Genomic DNA, 27,405 nt, shown 5'->3' with positions numbered 1-27,405 from the left:
ATTCTAATAGTGCCCCTATTTCTTTTTTCTTCTTCTTTTTTTTTTAAATATAGACCTCATCCCCCTCTTCTGTATTTTGGTTTTTCTTTTTCTTCATGGAATCTTCCTTAGGAAAAAATACAAAACAAAATTCCAACTCTGGGAATGTTGGGGGAACTTCCAAACTTGACCGTTCCTAATACAAAAGCGTTTTATTTGTTACTCTATTTGTTCTCTATTACATACATTTATTTTTTTAATTCGTCTTTACAACCTCTTTATGAAATAATAATTTTGGAGATAAAATTGTGAGGTTAAATGATTTTCCCAAAGTTCTATCACCAGTAATTGGTAGATTCTGAACTCCTCTTAGACTTTCTGACTTCAGAGCTGATATCATATTGAGCTGGTTAGGTGGAAAGGACAGTGAAAAACTCTATCAACATTTGCCCAAGGGAATTCATATCTGCTTCATTTAATTGTCTTGAAGGTAGTGATAAAAGCATCTTTCATGAGAGACGATAGAAGGTATCAGACTGAAGACTCTGGATGGGGATCAAAGGTGATGAAGAGTGCTAGATGTTAATGATTGGCAAGACATGTACCTTTTAGTCTAATATGCTTGCCAGGTAAAGGGAGATTATGTATGAACTGAAGACAGAATAAACAGTGAAAACCAGCACAGACAAAGCAAATAAGGTTTAGCAAGTTTTCAGAGCTGATGAGACTTAGTAGCACAGATGCGATGAACCGGTGGCTAATGAAATTTGGACTCTGATACATGGCTAAAAAGGACAAAGCACAGGAGCTGATAATCCAGCAGGGGGACTAGAGGATTTTTGAGGAAGAGCAGCCAGAATGGAGAAATCAAGAAACATTAATGCAGAACTCTTTAGAGATCATCTAGCTTTATTTTCCTTACATTACAGATGAGAACGCTGAGGCCCTCTGGAAATTACAGAGCTAGAAAGTTACAAAACCAAGATTAGAAACTACATTTTTACACCAAGTCCTGATCTTTTTCTGTTGTCTCTTGAATATGATGAGATTATAATCCATAATATTAAAATTACTCAAATTCTCTTTGGAAGTAGGTTCATTATTGCAGTCTTATGATCAGTGGTTATAGTGAGATATTATCTAGAAAATAGAAATGATGAAAATTGAAGTTATGATGCTAAAATGCCTGAAGCCTAAAGACCTTGATACAGATACTATTACTTTTCTCAAACCCAAAAGAGTTGCATCATCTGGAATAGCCTGTGGTTAAAAATGGAAACACTTCCTATAACAGCAGTGTTGGAGAACAAAAGATAATGACAACTCTTTTTTTTGTTGTTGTTTGGAAGAACAATCATTATTTTTCTCATTCACGTACAAACAATAAAAACAATTTCTATTACAAGCAGTCATTTATCTTCATTCCTATTCTGTATGTATTTTTTCACACTGTCTCATTAAATTCTCATATTGTTCGGAACTCCTTGGATATGTTGTAATTTTACCATCTGGGATTCATCAGTCACGAGATACATATACATCGTAATAAAAATGGATGCTTCACAAGGATTCATATTGGCTATAGTCCATCTTAAAGACCTTTGTTGTGTTGAACAATGGACTGTGTAATATTTCAATTCAGGAACAGATGATCTTATTTTGTAATTTTTTCCAACTCTACAACATTCTAAACTAACATTCATGGAATACAGAAATCTTTGGAGAATGTATGTCAAATCCATGTGCAGTTTTCTAATTTTCTTTAGCTTATAAATTTTACTTTAATGCCACAAATATCCATAATAGTAATTATACTTCATAAAGTTGTTTAAAACTGTTCAGTGGGGTTTTACAGATTTTAGTGGTCTCTTTTCAGAAATGTAATTTAACTAGTAATGCATTATAATGTATTGTTACAAATAAAATATTACTCACTGATCTCTTTTCCCTCTGTTAGCTAGATGCCCCACAGAAATATAGACGAAATTGAGCAAAATTAAGGAAATGATACGAAAAATGCCTGCAAGTAAATTATTATTTAGGCATTTGGGGATCAGAAAACAATGTTTTCATCATCAACTGCACTGCTGGAGATACAAAAATAATGTGTCTGTCCTCAGAGAGCTCACAGTCTAATGATGGGAAATATGCAATAACACTGTAATATGAACTAGAATGCTGTAAATATCAGAAGTTAAAAGAACATGAAAGCACAACAGGGAGAAATTGCAGCTGGTTGGGGATATCAGAAAGACTTCTTGAAAGAGCTGGTATTTGAAGTGGATCTTGAAAGTCAGCAATTTACAAGTTAAGATAGAGTAAGGAGGATAACATGAGCAAAAGTATAGAGACAGACACACTGGGTATGTTTGGAAAATATCAAATAATGTAAGAGTGGATGTAGTTTGAAAGACTTATAGAAGAAAGTAATACTAGTCCTCATTTAATGAGCATGTACTGTGAGCTCTGCTTTTTGCTACCTACTCGATATGCATTATTTTATTGAACTTTAAGAACATGCCATGAGGTAGGTACTAGTATTATTCCCACTTTTTATTTTTATTTTTTTTTTTAATTTTTTTTCCAACGTTTATTTATTTTTTTTTGGGACAGAGAGAGACAGAGCATGAACGGGGGAGGGGCAGAGAGAGAGGGAGACACAGAATTGGAAACAGGCTCCAGGCTCTGAGCCCTCAGCCCAGAGCCCGACGCGGGGCTTGAACTCACGGACCGCGAGATCGTGACCTGGCTGAAGTCGGACGCCCAACCGACTGCGCCACCCAGGCGCCCCTAAATGAGAAGATATTAAATGATTTGCCCAAAGTTATACAGCTATTAAGTTGATGTTCTTGGATCTTAATCTAGGCCTGACTGGTAATAAACCCAAACTCCTAATCACTAAAATATAAAGTTATATTGTGGAGATTTCAAATATAAAATGGGGATCTTATTTCCAGTAATGTTATCAATAGAACACCGTGTGTGTGTGTGTGTGTGTGTGTGTGTGTGTGTGTATGCAAAAGGACCAATTTTTAAGAGTTTCTAAGATTAACCTATTATCAATGAGTTGAAAGAACAAATTTGGGGAGAGAAAGTAGACCAGCTGGTTAGTAGACTAGCTGAGTGTGCCAATGAACTGAGTGGGTTTGTAGGTTAGTAGCATTGAAAAGGTGGGAACACACAGAAACTTAATTTTTTTTAAGTTATAATAAAATGACAGCCATTTTTTTTTTATTTAAAAAAAATTTTTTTTAACGTTTATTTATTTTTGAGACAGAGAGAGACAGAGCATGAACGGGGGAGGGGCAGAGAGAGAGGGAGACACAGAATCGGAAACAGGCTCCAGGCTCTGAGCCATCAGCCCAGAGCCCGACGTGGGGCTCGAACTCACGGACCGCGAGATCGTGACCTGGCTGAAGTGGGACGCTCAACCGACTGAGCCACCCAGGCGCCCCATTGACAGCCATTTTTAAAGTTTATTTATTTATTTTGAGAGAGAGAGAGAGAGTGAGCATACATGCACAGGGGAGGGGCAAAGAGAAGAAGAGAGAGAATCCTAAGTAGGCTCAATGCATGGCAAATAGCCCCACGTGGGGCTTGATCTCAGGAACCATGAGATTGTGACCCAAGCCGAAATCAAGAGTTGGACGCTTAACCGACTGAGCCACCCAGGCACCCCAAAGAATGACAACTATTTAAATGGAGGGGGTGAGGAGATAGGCAGTTTCAAAGATGACCCTGCGTGAGTGAAATAGCAATAATGGGGAAGAGAAACTTCTGAAGGAAAAGAAAACTCAATTTGGCCCAAGTTACAGGGTGCCTGAGCAGCATCCAGGTGACAGTGTGAAAATTACTTGGAATGTGGGTGTGAAGTTGAGACTTGAGGTGGAGATTTGGCAGCTATTTGCATAGGAAAGAGTGTCAAAGCTATTTGAGTGAATTCCCAAAGATGAGAATAGAAAGATAAGTTTGAAGACAGAACTTTGAGAAAGGCCCACATTTAGGGACTATGAGGGGAAAGAACTAGTAAAGGAATCAGTAGTGGTTAGATGAGCCTTTAAGTTTAAGAACAAGCCTTATGACTAGGTGATTAGAAAATCTCTTGTCTCTTTTAAAAGAACATAATAAAAACCAGATGGTCAGTTATTGAAGTAGATGCCTAGGATTTCTGGCAACTAGTTGATACTCTGACTTTCTGTTGTGTGGCTCTAGAACTTTTCTCTAAGGAACAGACCCGTAACTTTAAATTGTCTATCTAGCAGACCCATAGGCATCTTAAACTCAAGATCAAAAAGATTGTATTACTGTTATCCCCCAAAGCTCAAGCTTGCTCCGTATTTATGTTCTCTTTTTTAAAAACTGTTTGGGGGCGCCTGGGTGGCGCAGTCGGTTAAGCGTCCGACTTCAGCCAGGTCACGATCTCGCGGTCCGGGAGTTCGAGCCCCGCGTCAGGCTCTGGGCTGATGGCTCAGAGCCTGGAGCCTGTTTCCGATTCTGTGTCTCCCTCTCTCTCTGCCCCTCCCCCGTTCATGCTCTGTCTCTCTCTGTTTCAAAAATAAATAAACGTTTAAAAAAAAAAAAAAAAAAAAAAAAAAAAAAAAATAAAAACTGTTTGAATTTTAAACTATTTGGTTATTAAACCTATTCAGTTATTAACTCCACTGTTCATTTGCCCCAAACAGAAATCGCAGATTGATCTGCCACTATCCTCCCTTTCTTATCATTAGGACTTCCACTTCCAAAACCAACATATATTTGATTATTGCTATAGACTGAATATTTGTGTCCCCCCAAAATGTGATGGTGTTAGGAGGTGGAGCCTTTGAGATGTGAGTAAGTCATGAGGGCTCTGCCCTCATAAATGGAATCAATGCCCTTTTAACAGAGACCCTGAGAGATACCTTGTCCTTTTTGCCATATGAGGTTATGCAGAAAAGCAGCCATCTGTGAACAAGGAAAAGGGCTTTCACCAGACAGTGAATCTGCCAGCACCTTGATCTTGGACTTCCCAGCCTTCAGAATTATGAGAAATAAATGTATGTTATCTATAAGTCACCTAATCTATGGTACTTTTGTTATAGCAGCCCAGATGGGGTGCTGCTCTAAAAATGTGAAAGTGGGTTTGCAACTAAGATTAGATTAGATTAGATTAGATTAGATTAGATTACATGATTAGAGAGGCTGGAAGAATTTTGAGGTTTGTACTAGCAAAAGCCTACCTTACAATGAACAGCCCGTTAAGAATGATTCTGTTGATAACCCAGAAAGAAAAGAGAGATACAAAGAAAATGTTTGGCTGGATATTTGGCTGAAGAAATATCTAAGCAAAGTATTGAAATTGCAGCTTAGCTTTTCTTTATTATAGTAAAATGCAAGAAGAAAGAAAAGACAGACTTGTTCATCAAAAAGGAGGAGGAACTTAAAAGATTTGGAAAATTCTAAGCCTGTCCATATTAAAAAGAGTGGGTGAACTGTTTGGGAGAGAATACAAAGAATGTGGCCAAACAACCATCTGATAAGGAAATGAGCCATCAAAACTGAATTTAGGAGCTATTGTTCAAGACAATGGAAGAAGGCAATTTAGTGACCATCCTGCTCTGCCACCCCCATTACAGAGCCAGAGCATAAAGGTCTGGGAGGCTGAATGATTTCAAAGGAGGGGCTGAGGGCACTTGTGGGACTGTGTTTTGCCTTGCCTCGAGAATTTCCACTCCCTGCATTTGTACCAAGCCCTGTGATTGCCCCAGGTGCATTTCCGGTGAATCTTTATGGTGGGAGGCCCCAGTAGTTACCCCACCAGAAGGCACAGGCAGCAGATTTTGCTTCATCCATGTGGTGCTGTCCCGTGGCACCATCTCTGCCAGGGCAGAGTGCACAAGCTATGAGATCAAGGCTATTTCCACCTAGATTTCCTGATGCATGACCCAGGCAGAGAATCTCTGCAGAGGCTCCAGTGGAGCTGTGGGGCTGGGGTTGCCCTCATGACCACCTGCAGGCGATTCCAGCCCAGGAAAGGCATGTGACTTTAACCTTTGAGAGCTACGGTGTGGTCTGTTCCAAGCAGTCATAGGGTTGGGGGCTGCCCAGAGGCATGGGGGGAAAGCCATCGATAGCCTTTGGGACCCAGCCCCTATCTGGCAAAACTGTGGGAGTGGGACCCCAGTGGGTCTGGGAAGCAGGACCACAGCTTGGACAAAGACAAAGAAGATTCTGCTCCAGCCTTAGGTTTTAGACTTGATCAGGACCTGTCATTACTTTCTTTCTTCTTTCTCCCTTTTGGAATTCGGAATGTCTATCTTATGTTGTCCTATCATTGTATTTTGGAAGCACATAACGTGTTTGATTTCACAGGTTCACAGCTGGGAAGGAATTGGCTCAGGATGAAGCCTGCCTTCAGTCTCACCCATATCTGGTTTAGATGATTTTTAGATGAGACTTTGGACTCAGACTTTGAGTTGATGTTGGAACAAGTTAAGACTTTCAGGGGTTGTTGAGATGAAATAAATGTATTTTTCATTTAAGAGAGACATGAATTTTGGGGGCCAAGGATGAAATGCTACAGATTGAATATTTATCCTAATTCATATTGAACTTAACCCCAATACAATGGTATTAGAGGATAGAGCTTATGGGAGGTGACTAAGTCATGAGGGCAGAGCCTTCATGAATGGGATTAGTACCCTTATAAAAGAGACCCCAGGGAGCTCCTTTGTCACTTCTGCCATGTGACGTTACATTTAAAAGACAGCCAGGAAGAAGGTTCTCATCAGAAACCAAATCTGCCAGTGCTTTGATTTTAGACTTCAGAACTGTGAGGAAGAGATTTCTGTTGTTTATAAGCCACCCATTCTATGTATTGTGTTACAGCAGCTTAAACAGACTAAAACAACGATCAGTTCCTATTATTCTTCCGGAAAGGTTCTTCTATTCCATCTTACCTTATACAACATCATACTGTCCTAATGAGGTCCTTGTCATGTTTTCTGCGTACTTTGTAGTAGCTTTCTTACTAGCCAATTGGCCTGCATCTAATTTCTTTGCTTTTTGATCCTACATCAAATACAGCTCTTAGAGCTATATTTCTATAACAAAATGAATGTAAAATAACATTGAAATAGTAAGTGCTATTATTTCATATACTAACAAAGAAGAAAAACTGCCTAATTAAGCTACAACACAATGCTTTCTTAATATGTAGGATTTTTATTTCATAATTAAAAAATTCTTTTGGAGATATTTAGACATATTCTTATCACATCTCACTTTTGAATAGACATAAAAAAGAATATAAATGAAATAAATTGATTAAGGAATTCCTAAAACTTCTTTGTATATGAGTACTTTTCCTAAGTAACTTTTCATTTTGATGTTGGTGTTTTCACACATCTTCTGTGCCATCAAAAGCATTGGTGAGACAGAATTTAAGAGTGCTTCACTGTTATCTGAGAGGTTTTCTTTCAAATCACAATACAGTGTCTCCAAGTGTGGATTCTGGTGTTATTCTGCTTTTATCTGAATGTGCCAATGAAGGTTTTTGATCAAAAACCAGGACTTGGGGTGCCTGGGTGACTCAGTCGGTTGAGTGTCCGACTATTCACTTCAGCTCAGGTCATGATCCTGCAGTTTATGATTTTGAGCCCTGCTTTGGGCTCCACACTGCTGACAACTCGGAGCCTGCTTGGGATTCTCTCTCCCTCTCTCTCTGCCCCTCCCCTGCTCAGTGTCTCTATCTGCCTATGTCTCTCTTTCTCAAAATAAATGAACTTAAAAAAAAAAACTAGGACTCATTCTTGAATTAATATTGAATTTATATATATTTAGTGGTGGTATTTGTCTAGTCATACCATGAGGAAACAACCATGTCTCTACACTTTTAGGTGAGTTTATACTTTAACTTTTATGTACAGACAAGGACATTTCTTCATGACTTTAGGAGGCCGTTAATTGGAAGACACGTGGTGATTTTCGAGATAGGAAAATGTGAAAAATGTGTACCGTAGAAATTCTGAAGTAAGTTGTCTGACTTTTGTGATGCTCTTGCTTCTAAACAATGGCTCCTCTCTGCCTCCAGAATAACTTCTATTAACATAACATGGTAAATAAGGCCCTTTACACTCTTGCTCTTAGATGTTTTCTTCAGCCTCACTTGCTGCCACTTTGTTTCCCTTAAGAAGTATTCTAGCCGTGCCTGGCAGCTCAGTATTTCTGTACATGCTTTGTACTTTTGCACCTTCATGCATTTGCTTGCAGTTCTTCTTATATATTCTTTCCCCTCTTCTCCATGATGAACTCCTATATCCTCTCAGGCTCAGCCCAAAGGTCAGCTGTTTCATGCATCTTTCATGGAACCCTTCTGTCCCAAAAAGAATCATTTCCTCATTTGTGTTCTCATAGGGTTTTGTTCATTTATTATAACATGTATCACCCATGTTACATTTATCCAGTATTTTATGGAACTTGGGTTTATCTGTGTCTCTGTCTGAACTCAAGAAGAGACATTGTTTTTTGTTCATCTTTTGCTCATAGTCCTGAAATCCATGCCTGACATTTAGTAAAAACTCAATTCATGAGTTTTTGAATTGAATTGAATTGAAATGAGTTCAATTAATTTGAATTAATGTTTAAAGTCAGTCATTTATTCAACAAATATCTATTGAGTATCAAAAGACTGTAATACATGGTACCGGGAGCTCAGTATAGGGTAATGGGTAGTACTTTTGTTATCTCCAGATGCGGGACCAAAGATTTAGAATGGTTTACTCATTTGTCTAGTAAAAAGTGGTAGAGCTCTCTGACTGAAAATTGAGTGTCTGTGACCGTTCATGAACTATTACCTTGAATGAAAGAACTAATAATGTACAGCCTGAACTTAAGGGTGTATAATTTTGGGTAAGTGTTTCTGTTTTTTATTTTCAAATTTAACTTCCGAATTTTCTTCTGAATTCTGTAGTTGAATGTTAGCTACATTATGAAATCAAAAATTAAAAACAAGTCATGTAAAGCAAGTGTTAATGCTTAGTGTAGCTTTGCATTTATCAATATCTTTATAATCTGTAGTGTGAACTACTTAGACATGATTTTATAGGGACACCCCCCGCCCCCGCCAAAGACTTTAGAAGTTTGCAGACTACATTGTTTTTCCCCCTTCATTTGCATCTTCTGTATGTGGTAGTAATTTTGAAAACCAGCAAAGTGTTGGAGAAAAGGTAATAGAGATAATGAGAATCTGGTTTGAAAAGAGTAAGTGTTTTGTAATCTGTATTATAAATTCTATTAGCCTGGATAGACTGTGTCAAATCTAAAATACCAAGAGGTTTAAGTTAGATGCAATTGAAAATGAGTATCACTATCATTGGAGTAATAATGACATTTTCTTAGTGTTAATTTATCTTCTCAATATTATCCACTGTGAGACCCAACTTCCTAAGAAAATCTGAAAACTTTATCTACCATTTAAAAGTAATCTTTTAATCCCTTTAACATTTTATAATAGGCTATCATAATGGATTTTCCTAAGCTTTCCATTGAAATGGTACCATAAACTTAGAGTGCTTTCTCCATTATAGCAGTCCAGTAGTTGCAGGATAGACAAAATTCTAGGCAATTGAGTGCTAGATAGCAATCATTTTTCACTTTCTTATTTCTTACACATTAATTATTTGCATTATTAGCATTCTCTTAAATATGTTGTTTCTTTGTAGAAATATTTTAAAGTGAATCCATTTTCTGAGGAATAACACCTGTTCAGTTAGTTAATTATAACTCGAATGAATTGCAGTATGGTAAAGGTAAATAGTTGAAGAGCACCTCTGTGAAACACTCTCATTTGTGGTACTTTCCACTTTTCCAGCAAGGCTTCACATCACATTTAGGACATATGACCTGCCTTTATATGATCTGAGTGAGGATTCTAACATCAATTTGATATTAAATATTAATAAGTCCTGGTTTTCTTATTTATTAAATAAAAATAAATAGAAGTTCCTTGAATGAACTTGTAATGGATAATCTCATTGTTTCTAGAACTGTACCCAACTCCTTGCCCTCATCTTATATGTTACATAATTTCCCAATAGGTGCCTTAGACTTAGAATCTTCCACACCTCTCTTTATATTTGATTTAGGGGTTGGTAGCTTTTCACCCGGTGGCCAACATCATGTTTTCCTACTGTTTTCTTTGCAGCTAACTGTGGGGGCTTGTGGAGGATGGATGACTGTGTCCTGAAACAAAAAAAGAAAGCCTTGACAGGAATCACTTTAATTTCTTTTGTTTTTGATGACTAGATATATGCTTCACTATTGTCAAAGTCCCAACAAGATAAAGATGTCTGCTATTACTACTGGTGTTTAGTATTTTCCTAGAACTAATGTAAAAGTAAAGAAAACAAAATACAAAGGATGTCAGCATGATGGCAGAATAGTAGATTCCTTACTTTGCTTCCTCCCACAGATTCACTGAATAAACAGCTACACACAAATCAATTCCCTTGGAGAGAAATAAACTAGTTGAGTGACTCCTACACAGTAAGTGACTGAGAAAATACACACATTGAAAGGAGTAGGAAAGGTTGAGACACATTCATCCCATAAACTCCTGGCTTAGCAATTTGCAATAAGAAGGGAACCCCAACTGCCAGCTTTTCCCTGGGGAGCAAAGGGTTCGGATCACATGTCTAGCTCCCCAAATTTATTGTTGCTACACAAGGAATTGGCTCCCAAATCACCTAGCTGTGAAAGCCATTGGAGCTCAACATTCATGAGTCCCTCGGGACCATATTAAACAAAGAGGAGGTTTTAAACAGAAGTGTGAGCACTTACCGTGACTATACCAGTGGGCTCAACACAGAGAGAACAGACAAAAAGACAAAGCTATCAGTTTCCCCATTGAAGGGATTTGACTGCACATTTTTATAGCTGCTGTCTGAGGGTCCAGTGTCTTCTCCCTCTCCCCCTACCCAAGGTTGAGTTTCTAATCAACCTTCATCTGGAAGTTGACTGGACTTCTCTAGGGGCCTGAAAGGGATTATGGGTACTTCAATACTTTTCTTTCCCCTCACTCCAGTGATGAAAACAAGTGGCCACCTTCTCCCTGGAAAGAGCTTGTCCACACATCTAGCATCCCACCTGTCATGACTGCCTCTTAAGAGACTGGCTCCCAAATCACCTAGCTCAGAGATCCAAAAGGACTTGGCATTCACAAGTCCTCCTTTATCACCAAAAACAAAGAGGCAATTTTTAATAGATGTGTAAGCACTTCCTACCACCATCCCCCTACCATCAGTACAGAAGAAGCAGACAAAAACACAAGACTCTCAATTTCTCTCTGGAAGGGATTTGGTTACATAATTTCCCAGCTGCTGCCCAGGGGCCAGGATTCTAATTATCCTTCATCAGGGAACTGATGGAGCACACAGTAGTCTTATGGAATCCTGAACCTACTATGGGAACTTCCTGTGCCTTTCCTTCCAACTCACCTCACTGATAAAACCAGTGGTGATAAATGATTTACCTGTCATCTAATTCAAAATAATGGCCATAAAGATGCTCACCGAAGTCATGAGACCAATACATAAACAAAGTGAGTTTCAACAGAGAAAAAATATTGAAAAGTAGTAGAAAGAAATTATAGAGCTGAAGAATACAAGAGAACTGAAAAATTCAGTACACGGGTTCAACAGGAGACTAGGTCAAGCAGAAGAAAGGATCAGTAAACTCAGAGGTCAGTGGAAATCATCCAGTCAGAGGGGGAAAAAGAGTAGAGATAGCTTAAGGAACTAACAGGATGCCAACAAGTGGAGGAATAAACACATTATGAGGATATGAGAGTCCCAGAAGGAGAAGAGAGAAAAAAAGGCACAGAGAGATTATTAAATGAAATAATGGCTGAACACTTCCCAAACCTGGGGAAATAGACATCCAGATCAAGAAAACTTTAAAAAGCACAAAACAAGATAATTTTAAGAGACCTGCACTGAGACATAATCAATTTTTCAAAAGTTCAAGAGAAAAAATTTTGAAAGCAATGATTGAAAAGCAACATGTTACATACAAGATAACCCCTGCCCCAAGACTACTTGCAGATTTATCAGGGTAAACTTTGTAAGCTAGAAGGGAGTGGAATGATACAGTCTAAGTTCTCAAAGAAGAAGGAAGGAAGGAAGGAATGGAGAAAAGGAAGAAGAGAGGAAGGAGGGGAGGGGAGGGAGGAGAGAAGGAAGGGAAGAAAGAAAAACTGCCAGCCAAGAACACTTCGCCAGGCAAAATTGTCCCAGAATTGAAGAGGAGATAAAGATAAGACAAAAGTTGAAGGAGCATCACCACTGGACTTGCCTTACAAGAAATGCTAAAAGAAGTTGTTCCAGCTGAAATGAAAAAGTGCTAATTAGTGGGGCGCCTGGGTGGCTCAGTCGGTTGGGCGGCTGACTTCGGCTCAGGTCAAGATCTCGCGGTCCGTGAGTTCGAGCCCCGCGTCGGGCTCTGTGCTGACAGCTCGGAGCCTGGAGCCTGTTTCAGATTCTGTGTCTCCCTCTCTCTGACCCTCCCCCATTCATGCTCTGTCTCTCTCTGTCTCAAAAATAAATAAACGTTAAAAAAAATTTTTTTTAAGAAAAAGTGCTAATTAGTAAAATGAAAACATGAAAGTATAAAACTCACTGGCATAGGTGGATATATAGTCAAATTTGGAATGCTCTAATATATAATGGTGGTGTATAAATCACATATAATTCTAGTATAAAGGTTGAGACAAAAGTATTAAAAATGACTACAGCTGTAATAATTTTTTAATGAGTACACTAAAAAGATATAAATTATGACATCAAAAACATAAAATGTAGGGTCAGGGAGTAAACATATAGAGCTTTTACATGCTGTCCAAGTTAAGTTATAATCTTAAAATGGACTGTTACAATGTTTTATGTAAGCCTCATGGTAACCAGAGAGCAAAAACCAGTAGTAGATACACAAAAGATCAAGAAAGGAATCAAAGCATACTACTACAGAAAATTACCAAACAACAAAAGAGGAGAGCAAGAGAGGAAGAAAAGAACAAAGGGTGTACAAAACACCCAGAGAAGAATTAACAAAAGACTTTACCTACCAAAAATTACCTTAAATGTAAATGAACTAATTATCCATTCATAGACTGAAAGTGAAGGGATGGTAAAAGATATTTCCTGCAAATGGAAACTGTGAGAACAGGTGCAGTGATAATTATATCAAACAAATAGACTTTATGTCTAAAACTATAAGTGACAAGGCCATTACATAATGATAAAGTGGTCAATTCATCAATAAGATGTTAAAAAAATATGCACCTAATATTGGAGCATCTAAATATATAAAGCAAACATTAGCCGATCTGAAGGAAGAAACAATAGGAGACTTCAATACCCCTCTTTGAACAGTGGATAGATCATCCAGACAGAATATCAGTAAGAATATACTGGACTTAAACTACACTTTAGACAAAAAAACATCAAACAGACATATACAAAACATTCCATCCAACAGTGGCAGAATACACATAGAACATTCTCTGGGATAAATCATTTATTAGGACACATAACTAGTCTTATACAAAAAGATTGAAATCACATCATGCATCTTTGCTGACCACAATTACATGAAACAAGAAATCAGTAACAGGAGAAAAACTGTAAAATTCACAAATACGTGGAGATTAAACAACATGCTTCTGAACAACTAATGGGTTAAAGAAAAAGTTTAAAAGTATCTGAGACAAATGAAGATGGAAACACAGCACGCTAAAATTATGGAGATGTGGTAAAATCAGCTCTAAGAGGAAAGTTTATAGTGATAAATGTCTACATCAAAGAAACAGAAAGATCTCAAACAACCTAACTTTACATCACATGGAACTAGGAAAGGAAGAAGCACTAACCCTGAATTGAGTAGAAGGAAGAAATAACAAAGATCAGAGCAAAAATAAACGAAATAGAGACCAGAGAGATAATAGAAAAGGTAATGAAATTATGAGTTGGTTTTTTGAAAAGATAAATTTGACAAACCTTTAGCTAGCCTAACAGAAAAAAAGAATGAAAATTCAAAATAAGAAAACAGATGTTATATGTAATGCCACAAAAATACAAATGATCATAGGAGACTACAGGAACAATGATATGCCAAAACATTGGACAACTTAGAAGAATGGATAAATCCCTAGAAACACACAGCCTACCAAGAACAAATTATGGAGAAACAGAATATTTGAACAGACCAATAACTCTTAAGGCAAATGAATCAGTAATAAAAAAATCTTTCAGCAAAGAAAAGTCCAGTAACAGATGGCTTCACTGGTGAATTCTACCAAACATTTAAAGACTTAATGACAGTCCTTCTCAAATTCTTCCAAAATAATTGAAGAGGAGGGAACACTTCCAAACTCATTTCACAAGGCCAGCATTACCCTGATACCAAAGCCAGATAAGGACATTGTAAATTATAGGCCAATATTCCTGATGAATATATATGCAAAAATTCTCAACAAAATACTACTAAACAGAATTCAACAGCATATTAAAAGGATTACATACAGTGATCAAGTTGTATTTGTTTCTGGGTCTAGGTAGTTTAGCATATTCTAAATAAACATGATATGCCACAATGAAGAGAAAAAAAATCATATCATTGCAGTAGATGCAGTGAAAGCATTTGACAAAATTTAATAACCTTTGATAAAACTCTCAACAAGTTAGGTATAGAAGGATTATACCTCAAAGAAACAAAGGTTTTATATAGCAAGCTTACAACTAACATACTCACTGCTGAAAGGCCAAAAGTTTTCATCTAAAATTAGGAGCAAGACACAGAGGCCCACTCTCATCAATTCTATTCAACTTAGTACTGGAAGTCCTAAGCAGCACAATTAGGCAAAAGAAAGAAATAAAAGGCATCCATATCAGGAAAAATGAAACTTGTTTTGTTTTCAGAATACATTATCTTATATATAGAACACCCTAAAGACTCCATCCAAAAACTGTTAAAACTAATGAATGAACTTAGTAAAGTTGCAGGATACAAAATCAACAAATGAAAATCGGTTGCATTTCTACACACTAACAACAAACTATCTGAAAAAGAAATTAAGAAAACAATACCATTTACAATTGCATCTGAAAAAGAAATTAAGAAAATAATACCAATTACAATTGCATCTTATTCTTAAGAATAAACAAAGGAGGTGAAAGATCTATACAATGATAGCTATCAAACATTTATGAAGAAAATTGAAGACACAAGTAAATAGCAAGACATCTCATGTTCATGGATTGAAAGGGTTAATATTGTAAAATGTCCGTACTATACAGAGTGATCTACACTTTCAGTGCCATCCCTATCAAAATTCAAATGGCAGTTTTACAGGAATAGAAAAAAAAAAGTCCTAAAATTCATATGGAATCATAAAAGAACCTGAATAGCTAAAGCAATTTTAAGCAAGAAGTGCAAAGTTGGAAGCATTATACCTTCTTATGTATGTTACATAACTATATCAATCAAAACAATACGGTATTGGCATAAAAACACAGATCAATGGGACAGAATAGAGAGCCCAGAAATAAACCCACATATATATGGTCAACTAATTTTCGACAAAGGCACCAACAATATGCAATAGGGGAAGGATAGTCTCTTCAATAAAGGGTATTATAAAATTGGACACTCACATGCAAAAGAGTATAATTGGTTCCTCATCTTATACCATACACAAAAATCAACTCAAAAAGGATTTAGGATTTAAATTAAAGACCTGAAACTGTAAAACTCTTATTAAAAAAAAAAAAAACATAGGGGAAAAGGTCACTGAGATTGGTCTTGTTGGTGATTTTTTGGATCTGACACAAAAACTAGGTTTTTGTTACTAAAATGTTACTGTACCGCAAAGGAAGCCATCAAAAAAAGGCAACCTATAAAACAGAATGGAATGAAATATTTGCAAGCTATACACTCAATAAGGAGTTAATACCCAAAATATATAAGGAACTCTTACAATTAATAGAAATAACAATCAAGTTTTAAAATGGACAAAGAACTTGAACAGACAGTTTTCCAACGACATATGTGTGGCCATCAGATATATGAAAAGATCCTCAACATCAATAATCACCATGGAAATGCAAATCAAAACCACTTACTTATTGCCTCACACCTGTTTGAGATGACGATTATCAAAAAATTAAAAGATAATAAATATTGGTAAGAATGTGGAGAAATTGGGACCTTGTACACAGTTGGTAAGAATGCAAAATGGTGGCTATGAAAAACAGTATAGGAGTTCCTCAAAAAATTAAAAAGAGAACTACTGTAGGATCCACCAATCCCACTTCTGGATACTGATCTAAGAGAAATGAAATCAGGATATCAAAGACAGATTAGCACTCCTGGGTTCATAGAAGCCCTATTCATGATAGCCAAGATATGGAAATAACTTAAGTTTCTGTCGATGGATGAATGAAGAAAGCCTGCAAGGCAATGTTATTAAACCTTAAACAAGAAGAAAATTCTGCAACATGCAAAATATTGCAAAATATTGGATATTGGTCAATTCGGGGCTATTATGCTAAGTGAAATAAACCAGCTACAGAAAGACAAATACTGTATGATTCAGTTTATATGTGGTGTCTAAAATAGTCAAATTCATAGATTCAAAAGAGTGGGACTAAAGAGGAAACAGGAAGTTACTAATCAGTGGGCATAAAGTTTTAATTAAGATGAATAAGCTGTAGAGATCTGCTATACAGTGTTGTAACCTATGGTCAACAATATTGTATTATACACTCAAAATTTTGTTAAGAGGGTAGATCTCATGTTGCTTCTTTACCACAATAAAATAATTTTTTTTAAAAAACTGAAAATGAATCATCTAAGCATCAACTCAAGAAGAGAAAGATGAGGTCAACAAAGAATGCCCAAGAAAGTGGAGGAAGGAGACAATAAAGTGCAGCTATTAATAGAATTCTAAAGAAAAGATGGGGAGAGTAAAGATGGTGTAGTAATAGGGGGACTCTGTGATTGCCTTGTTCCTTGAACACAGCTAGATAAATATCAAATCATTCTGAATACCAAGAAATTGATCTGAGCACTGAGAGAAGAAACTGAACAACTAGAGGGAGAAAAGAGGCTGCATCATGGAAGGTAGGAAGTGCAGAGAGTGATTTGGGGGAGAAAAGAATCATAGTGTGCTGCAGAGGAGAGGGAGCCCTAATCACAGAGACAGGAGAAAGAAAAAGGAAGAATGCAGCATACAGGTGCAGGGTGCTGCACAAGAAAAACACTTCCCCCAAATCATTGAGGAAATGAGAGTGGCTGATTATCACAAGTTTTTACAAGCAGCAGAGCTCAAGGTCTGAAGTTTTAGAAGTCCACAGCATCGCCAAGGTTGATCCTGGTAGATGTGGTGGTGCTCCTGGAGAAGGAGCGTAGAGGTCCGGGAGCAGACAGCGAGGTCTGAGGTTATCCTGGGTCCCACCGGGAGAGACAGTTCTCCTTCTTGGAGTGCATTTGGGAGAGGTGGCACTGCCCCTAAGGGGACAAAAGACCAGGCAGGCACCATTGAGCTGCCTCATTCATCAGCATAATGCACCTGCTAAGTGCAACTAACCAGGAAGCTAGCTTTTGGCTGCACTTTACCATAAACTCCCAAGCCCCTGCTCAGTCCTGGAACTGATTTTCTGGGACAAATTGGAAGCAGCCAAGCATGGCATGATCCTTCCCCAGAGGATCAGTGTAGGTTTGCACCCTGCCACTCCAGGTCCCTAAAATTTGAAGTTTTGAACGCCAGCCAGCACACCTGATGTAAAACACAGGAGCACTGTGCCACTGGGAAGGTGGACAGTTTGGACACAGACAAGGGTGAAGGCAGGGATCTGATGGAAGCCTGTGACACAAGAAGGGATTGTTCACTCTTCCGTGAGGGCTTCCTGAAGAGTGGCAGGCGTGAACTACCCTCTCTAGGGACTAGAGCAGGTGGATGCCATTTTTCACCCCTTCCATCAGCACAGATGTACTTGAGAGAGAGGCACAATGCCCACAGTAGAGGCTTGAGCCACTTACACCAGGCCCTGCCCCCCTGAGCTCTGCAGGTGTATTTGTTTGTTTGTTTGTTTGTTTGTTTGTTTTATTAAGGGCAAGCTCTGAAAACCAGAGCTGAGGAGGGTTCCTCCCCCACAAGACCAGCATAAACCCTCTGCAAGCACCAAGTCTACTGACCATAGAGTGCTGCAAAACTTCAGCTCTAGAGGAAATAGGATCTAACCTTTTTTAACAAGCAGACTAAAACACACCTAGTTAAAACTTGCCACATACTGTACAAGGTCCAAACACTCCCCACTGCAGGTAAGGAGAAACTCTACAGAGTACTGATCTGAGGAAAAGAGCAGCCAAACCACAACAGCAGAGCACATACAGCATACACCAAAACACTTCCCGAAGCACCATACCCTGGGAAGTATATGACATCTTAGTAATATAGCCATTACTCTCAGGAGCAGGAAATATAACAGGTTTTCCTAATGCAGAGAAGACAGAGATCTAGACAAAATGCCAAGATGGAGGAATTCATCCCAAAAGAGAGAACAAGAAGAGATAGAAGTAATGGCCAGGGAATAATCAAAACAGATATAAATAATATACCTGAACAAGAATTTAATTTTTTTTAATGTTTAAGAGAGAGAGACAGAGTGCAAATGGGGGAGGGGCAGAGAGAGAGAGAGAGAGAGAGAGAGAGAGAGAGGAAGACACAGAATCTGAAGCAGGCTCCAGTCCCTGAGCTGTTAGCACAGAGCTCAACGCAGGGCTCGAACCCATGAATCATGAGATCATGACCTGAGCCAAAGTCAGATGCTTAACTGACTGAGCCACCTGGGCACCCCTACCTGAACCAGAATTTAAAACAACAGTCATAAGGATACTAGCTGGGCTTGAGAAAAGCATAAAAGTCACTAGGGAGTCCCTTACTGTAGAGATAACTAAAAACTAGTAGGCCAAAATGAAAAATGCTGTAAGATCTATGCAAAACCAACTAGATGTAATGACCACAAGGATGGAAGAATCAGAGGGATGAATAAGTGATATACAAGATGAAATTATGGAAAATAATGAATCTGAAAAGAAGAGGGAAATAAAAATATTGGATCATGAATATAAACTTAGGGAACTCAGCAACTCCATAAAGCATAACATTTGTATCATAGGAGTCCCAGAAGAAGAAGAGAGGAGAAAGATGGCATAAGGTTTATTTTAGCAATTACAGCTGAAAACTTACCTAATCTGAGGAAGGAAATAGACATTGAAATCCAGGAGGTACAGAGAACTCCCACCAAAATCTATAAAAGCCAGCCAACACCAAGACACACTGTAGTAAAATTTGCAAAATTTTAAGAGATAAGAGTCCTAAAAGCAGCAAGGGAATAAAAGTCCCCAACCTACAAGAGAAGACAAAGAAGATTTGCAGCAGATCTCTCTCCACAGAAACTTGCCAAGTCAGAAGGGAGTGGCATGATATATTCAACATGCTGAATGCAAACAATATGCAGCCAAGAATACCGTATCCAGCAAGTCTGTCATTCAGAATAGAAGGAGAGTTTCCCAAACAAAAACTAAGGGAGTTTGTGACCACTGAACCAGCCCTGCAAGAAATATTAAAGGGGGCTTTTTAATGTGAAAGAAAGCCTAAAAGCAACAAAGACTAGAAGGGAACAGATAAAAAATCTCAAGAAACACCAACTTTACAGGTAATACAATGGCACTAAATTCATACCTATCAATAATCACTCTGAATGTAAATGGACTAAATGCTCCAATCAAAAGACATAGGGTATCAGAATGGAAAAAAGTAAAAATAAAAATGAAAAAAAAAAAAACCCACAAGACCCATCTATATGCTACCTACAAGAGACTCATTTTAGACCTAAAGATACCTGCAGATTGAAAGTGAGGGAATGGAGAATCATCTATCATGCTAATGAGTGTTAAAAGAAAGCTGGAGTAGCCATACTTATATCAGACAAATTAGATTTTAAAATAAAGAGATGATAAAGGAGGCACTGTATCATAAAGGAGTCTATCCAACAGATATAATAATTGTAAATATTTATGCCCCCAACTCATAATAACTAAAATATATAAATCAATAAAAAGCATAAACAAACTCATTGATAATAATGCAATGATAGTAGGGGACTTTAACACCCCAGTTAGAGCAATGGACAGATCATCTAAGCAGAAAATCAATTAGAAAACAATGGCTTTGAATGACACTCTGGACCAGATGGACTTAACATATATATTCAGAACATTTCATCCTAAAGCAGCAGAACACACATTATTTTTTGAGTGCACGTAGTACATTCTTTAGAATAAATCACATACTGGGTCACAAATCAGGCCTCAACAAATACAAAAAAAGTGTAGATCATACAATGCATATTTTCTGACCACAACACTATGAAATTTGAAGTCAACCACAAGAAAGAATTTGGAAAGACTACAAATACATGGAAGTTAAAGGACATCCTATGAAATAATGATTGGGTTAAACCAGGAAATTAAAGAAGAAAAAAAATACAAGGAAGAAAATGAAACAAATCATGGCAGTTCAAAACCCTTGGAATGCAGCAAAAGCAGTTATAGGAAGGAAATATCTAGCAAAACAGGTCTACATCAGGAAGCAAGAAAAATTTCAAATACACAACTTAACATTACACCCAAAGGAGCTAGAAAAGGAAGAGCAAATGGAGCCTAAAGCCAGCAGACTATGGGAAATAATAAAGATTAAAGCAGAAATAAATGATATAGAAACAAACAAAAAACAGTAGAACAGATCAATGAAACTAGTAGCTGGTTCTTTGAAAGAATTAATAAAATTGATAAACCCCTAGCTAGACTTATTAAAAAGTAGAGAGAAAGGATCCAAACAAATAAAATCATGAATAAGAGAGGAGAGATCACAACCAACACCACAGAAATACAATTATAAGAGAAAATTATGAGCAATTATATGCTAACAAATAGGGCAATCTGGAAGAAATGGACAAATTCCTAGAGACATAAACTACCAAAACCGAAACAGGAAGAAATAGAAAATTTAAACAGACCCATAACCAGCAAAGAAATTGAATCAGTAATCAAAAATCTCCTAACAGACAAAAATCTCCTAACAGACAAATGGCTTCCCAGCAGCATTCCACCAAACATAAGAAGAGTTTATACCTATTTTTCTTAAACTGTTCCAAAAAATATAAATGGGAGGAAAATTTCCAAACTCATTCTATGAGGCCAGCATTACCTTGATTCCAAAACCAGATAAAGACCCCACTAAACAAGGGAGAATTATAGGCCAAAGTCCCTGATGAATATGGATGCAAAAAATCCTCAAGATAGTAACAAATCAAAAATTATTCACCACGATCAACTAGGATGTATTCCTGAGCTGCAAGGGTGGTTCAGTATTCACAAATCAGTCAAGATGATATACCACATTAATAAAAGATAAGAACCATATGATACTTTCAATAGATGCAGAAAAGTATTTGACAAAATACACTATCTGTTCTTGATAAAAACCCTCAACAAACTAGGGATGAAGGGAACATTCCTTAACATCATAAAGGCTATATATGAAAGACCCCCAGCCAATGGAGAAAAACAGCTTTTTGCAATATGGGGATGTCCACTCTCACCATTACTTTTTAAGATAATACTAGAAGTCTTAGCCTCAGCAATCATACAAAATAAAGAAATAAAAGACACCAAAATCAACAAGGAAAAGTAAAACTTTCACTATTTGCAGATGACATGATACTCCATGTAGAAAACCTGAAAGACTCCATCAAAAAATTGCTAGAACTGATAAGCGAATTCAGCAAAGTCATAGGATATACTATCGATGTACAGAAATCTGTTGAATTTCTGTACACCAATAATGAAGCAGCAGAAAGAGAAAATAAGGAATTGATCCTGTTTACAATTGCATCAAAAACCATAAGACACTTAGGAATAAACCTAACCAAAGAAGTAAAAAATATGTAATATGAGAACTATAGAACACTTATAAAAGAAATCAAAGAGGACACAGAGAAATGGAAAAATATTCCATGCTCATAGGTTGGAAGAACAAATATTGCTAAAATGTGTACACTACCCAAATATACATATTTAATACAATCTATACATTTAATACAATCCCTATCAAAATACCACCAGCATTTTTCACCAAGCTAGAACAAACAATCCTAAAATTTGTATGGAACCACAAAAGACTCCAAATAGCCAAAGCCATCTTGAGAAAGAAAAGCAAAGTTGGAGGCATCACAATTCCGGACTTCAAGCTACATTACAAAACTGTAGTCACCAAGACAGTATGGTACTGGCACAAAAACAAACACATAGATCAATGGAACAGGATAGAAAACCCAGAAATGGATCCACAACTATATGGTCAACTAATCTTTGACAACGCAGGAAAGAATATCCAATTGAAAAAAGAGTCTCTTCAACAAGTGGCATTGGGAAAACTGGACAACAACATGCAGAAGAGTGAAACTAGACCACTTTCTTACACCATACACAAAAGTAAATTTAAAATGGTTGAAAGACCTAAATGTGAGCCGGGAAACCATCAAAATCCTAGAGGAGAACACAGGCAGCAACCTCTTTGACCTTGCTAGAACAACTTCTTAGTAGACACATTGCTGGAGGCAAGGAAAACAAAACTAAAACTGAACTCTTGGGACTTCATAAAAATAAAAAGCTTCTGGACAGGGAAGGAAACAATAAAACTAAAAGGCACCCTACAGAATGGGAGAAGATATTTGCAAATGGCATATTGGATAAAGGGTTAGTATCCAAAATCTGTAAAGAACTTATCAAACTCAACACCCAAAAAATAATGCAGTTAAGAAATGGGCAAGACATGAACAGACATTTTTCCAAAGAAGACATCCAGAAGGATAACAGACACAAAAAGATGCTCAACATCACTCATCAGGGAAATACAGATCAAAACCACAATGAGGGGGGCGCCTGGGTGGCTCAGTCTGTTGGGCATCAGACTTTGGCTCAGGTCATGATCTCACAGTCCATGGGCTTGAGCCCCACATTGGGCTCTGTGCTGACAGCCCAGAGCCTGTAGCCTGCTTCGGATTCTGTGTGTGTGTGTGTGTGTCTCTCTCTCTCTCTGCCCCTCCCCCCACTCACGCTCTGTCTCTGTTTCTCAAAAAATGAATAAACGTTAAAAAAAATTTTTTAAAAATGTAATGAAGTACCACCTCACACCTGTTGGAATGCCTAAATTAGCAACACAGGAGGCAACAGAGGTTTGTGAGGATGCAGAGAATGGGGAACCCCCTTACTCTGCTAGTGGGAATGCAAACTGGTGCAGCCACCCTGAAAAACAGTATAGATCTTCCTCAAAAAGTTAAAAATAGAACTACCCTACAACCCAGAAATTGCACTACCAGGTATTTACCCAAAAGATACAAAAATAAGATTTGAAAGTGCACATGCACCCCCATGTTTATAGCAGCATTATCTTCAATAGCCAAACTATGGGAAAAGTTCAAGTGTCCAATGGAAGTATACATATATACAATGGAAGTAGTATATATACAATGGAATCTTATTCAGCCATAGAAAAGAATGGTTATTTGCCATTTGCAACAATGTAGATTTTATAAACAGCTAGAGTTTATTATGCTAGGCGAACTAAGTCAGAGAAAGACAAATACCGTATGATTTCACTATGCAGAATTTAAGAAACAAAACAGATAAACATAGGGGAAGGGAGAAAAAAAAGAGAGGGGGAGGCAAACCATAAGAGACTCTTAAGTATAGAGAACGAACAGAGTTGCTGGAGGGGAGGTGAGTTGGGAATGGGCTAAATGGGTGATGAGTATTAAGGAGGGCACATATTGTGATGAGCACTGGGTGTTATATATGATGATTCACTAAATTCTCCTAAAACCATTATTACACTATATCTTAATTAAAATTTAAATAAAAACTTGAAAAGAAGAAATGGGGAGACTCAAACTCTGGTTGTTTAAAAAGTATGGACAAGATGAATGAAGTAAAAAGAAGATATAAACAAGTTTCAGAGTGAAAGAAACATAATGAGAGACATAGTAGATACACCAGAATTCTTAGATGTATGGCAGAATTGGGAATTCCTCCCTTGGGCAAACTTTGCCAAAAGGGGAGACATTCTGCACTTCATTTTATGAGACTGTTTTCATCTTGATATCAAAACCAGACAAAGACAAAAAAGAAGAGAATTGAAATTATTAGACCAATCTCATCTACAAACATATGCATATGTTTATATATACAAATCTTAAATAAAATCTTATATATAAAATTATATAAAATCTTAAATAACTGTTAATAAACTTCATACAGCAATATATATGTTAAAGAAAAATTCTCCTAACGCTTGACAATGTAGGGTTTACCTGGAATGCAAGTATGTTTATCATTAATAAATTCATTATTACAACATACCCAATTAACAGGCTTAACAAAGTCTTTGTTTACCTAAATATATACAGAAAAGCAGTTGATAAAATTCAACAGTACTTCATGACTAGCAAAAAAAAAAAAAATCCTTATAGTAAACTGGTAATTAAAGGAAAAAAAATTTTTTGTAATCTTTTAATGTTCTCTACAAATATATATATATATACATATTTGATTTTATAGTCAAATAGAACCATTCTCTTTGAAATTAGAAAAACGTGTCTACCATCATGGCTTCTATTCAATATTATGCCTGTCTTAGTATAGTCAAAGATGATACAATGATTGAAAATACATAAACAAAACTGTCTCTCTCTCTGTCTCTCTCTCTCTCTCTCTCTCACACACACACACACACACACACACAGGAGGAAAATACACATAATGTGATGTGAAATGCAAAATAATGTCTTACCCAAGGACAACTGGTGAGTAGCCAAACCAGGAGTTCACATATAATTTGCCTCTGAAGTCTGAACTCAGCAACTTCTGCTGTACCATCTAGTGGCCCAGAGAATAGGGAAGACTAGCCATTTCAACTGCAATCTAAATTGCAGTCTTGCTTCTTGTAAATTTCCTCACCAGTTAAATAACCAGAAATCTTAAATTAATATTATTAACGGAGTGCCTTGATGGCTCAGTTGGTTAAGTGTCCGACTTAGGCTCAGGTCATGATCTCACTGTTGGTGAGTTTGAGACCCAAGCCAGGCTCTGTGCTGACAGCTAGGAGTCTGGAGCCTGCTTGGGATTCTGTGTCTCCTTCTCTGCTCCTCCGCTGCTCATGCTCTCTCTCTTTCTCTCTCTCTCTCCCTCAAAAATAAGTAAACATTAAAAAAATTAAAAAATAATAATTCTAATTAATATTATTAGCAAAATTTTATATTTATCTTCCAGAAGATTTGGTCTTCATGTTTTCAGATTTTTCCACTCTTCCAGTATGATAAATAGTGCCACACTAAATATTCTTGGGTCTTCGTATATGTAGAATAGTCTCTTGTAAGTTTATTTTCTGTGGATACATTCACACGAGCAGTATTAACAGGTAAAAAAAAAATGTGAGCCATGGCTATTGGCATATGTTGGCAAATTTCTAAAGCAATTTGTGGTGACCCTGTAATACGATAAGTAATTTAGTTTCTAAACATATGATTAACTCATGAATTAAGAGCTTGTTTAAATGGTGCTTATACTTGGAGAATAGTATTTTACTAACTCATGAATATGGTATATTGACATCATTCTTTAAAGTAGGTTTTTATTGCAAAATAAGTTGCTAATATTTTTACTTTATTTTAGTTATATTATTTTTAGTACATAATTATTGAGCCTAGAAGTTGGAGGCTTAATCATATAATTCTAATGTTTTGTATGTTAAAAATTTTTATAATAAAATACTCGGAGAAATGTTTTTTTCAAACCACTTGAATTAATGGATAAAAGGCAAAACTGTATAAGCAAAAGATTCCTTTAGTTTTAAAAGGAGATTTAAAACTTTGATATGGTGAAATATTTTGTTACACTTGATTTTCATCAGAACTAGAAAAGGGTTATCACATAATTTCATATACATATACATCCAAAGAGGCAGTACAGTTTAAGTAGGTAAGACCACAGAATTTGGAGCCAAATTGCCTGCATTTAAATCCCAACTCTACCATATCCTAGCTCTGGGACCTCAAACAAATTACTTTTCTTAGCTTCAGTTTTCTCTGTAAAAATGGTCATACTTATTTTTATTTTTATTTGTTACTTAAAAAATTATTTTTAAGTTTGAAGCATTTTATACCCAGAGCAATTGATGCTTCTATTTTGTTCCTTTCTTTCTGGGTAGGTAGAAACATACATTGTTCAAAATGTATAGTCTTTATGGGATAGAGAAGATGTAGACAAAGAAGGTATAATAGAGCTGTTTCTCTGATTTTAGTTTGAACTTTCTTTCCTCATATTCTTGAATATTTATTCTTTTCTTCTGGTTTTCCAGATTAAATGCATTTATGGAAAAAGAAAAATTGGATGGTAATAGTAGAATACTGTAATGCTGCAATGGATTCCTCAGCGGAAAACAGTATGTACGTAAACAAATTGTGGGTTCAGTGTGAGTATGAAAGCTGTTTGAAGTGGAGATTGTTGTCAAGTGAGGATGCAGCCAGAGTTGATCACAATAAACCATGGTACTGCTTCATGAACACTGATTCAAGATACAATAAGTGCTCTGTTGCTGAAGAAGACTTTCCTGAAGAGTCTCAGCTTCATCAAAGTGGATTTAAGATTGTCTATTCACAACTCCCTCTTGGAAGTCTGGTTTTGGTAAAATTACAGAGTTGGCCAAGGTAAAGTTTTTGTTGTTGTTTTATAATAAACCATTGAGTTACAGTCTTGCTAAGTTTATGAATTTTTTAAACTTTTCAAACAATCAACTTTTTTCTACTATTTGTCTGAACTGTTCCCTGATCTCATCACTATTATTTTCCTGATACTTTAGGGTCTGATTCTTCTTTTTCTAATTTTTTAAATTAGAAACTTTAGGTAACTGATTTAAATCCTTTTTCCTCTTGAAACAGGCAACCAAAGCTATAAATTTATCTTTAAGCACAGCTTTAGCTATTATCCCACAAATTTTGATATATTGTATTTTATTACCTTTAGTTTCAAATATTTACTAATTTTCTATGTGATTATCTTCTTTCAAATGAGCTGTTAGAAGTGTATTTTCAAGTTATGTAATATTTGGGGATTTTTAAATATCTTATTGATATTGAGCTCTAGTTTAAATATATTGTACTCAGTTTCTTTGAATCTTATTTTATGGCCCAGCATAGTCTGTCTTGAAAAGAATGTATATTCTATAATTGTTGACTAGATGCCCAAAATATTTTTTTCTTTTAGATTCTATAG

General features: G+C 36.7%; 1 protein-coding gene across 1 annotated transcript in view; it reads left to right on the top strand.

The window, feature by feature from the left end:
* The window catches only part of ZCWPW2 (zinc finger CW-type and PWWP domain containing 2), a 144,057-nt gene that overhangs the window by 27,762 nt on the left and 88,890 nt on the right, over window positions 1–27,405 (top strand). The window contains exon 3 of the mRNA XM_047100386.1: window positions 26,492–26,840. Coding sequence (XP_046956342.1) covers window positions 26,497–26,840 — 344 coding nt within the window. The 5' untranslated portion in view covers window positions 26,492–26,496. The remainder of the gene's footprint in view (window positions 1–26,491; window positions 26,841–27,405) is intronic.

This window comes from Lynx rufus, unplaced genomic scaffold (assembly GCF_022079265.1).
Source record: "Lynx rufus isolate CCGP_SWC_20201006 ecotype Redwood Valley unplaced genomic scaffold, mLynRuf1.p SCAF_5, whole genome shotgun sequence".
In the NCBI taxonomy this organism is placed as follows: domain Eukaryota; kingdom Metazoa; phylum Chordata; class Mammalia; order Carnivora; family Felidae; genus Lynx; species Lynx rufus.
This window is presented reverse-complemented; position numbering and strand designations above follow the sequence as displayed.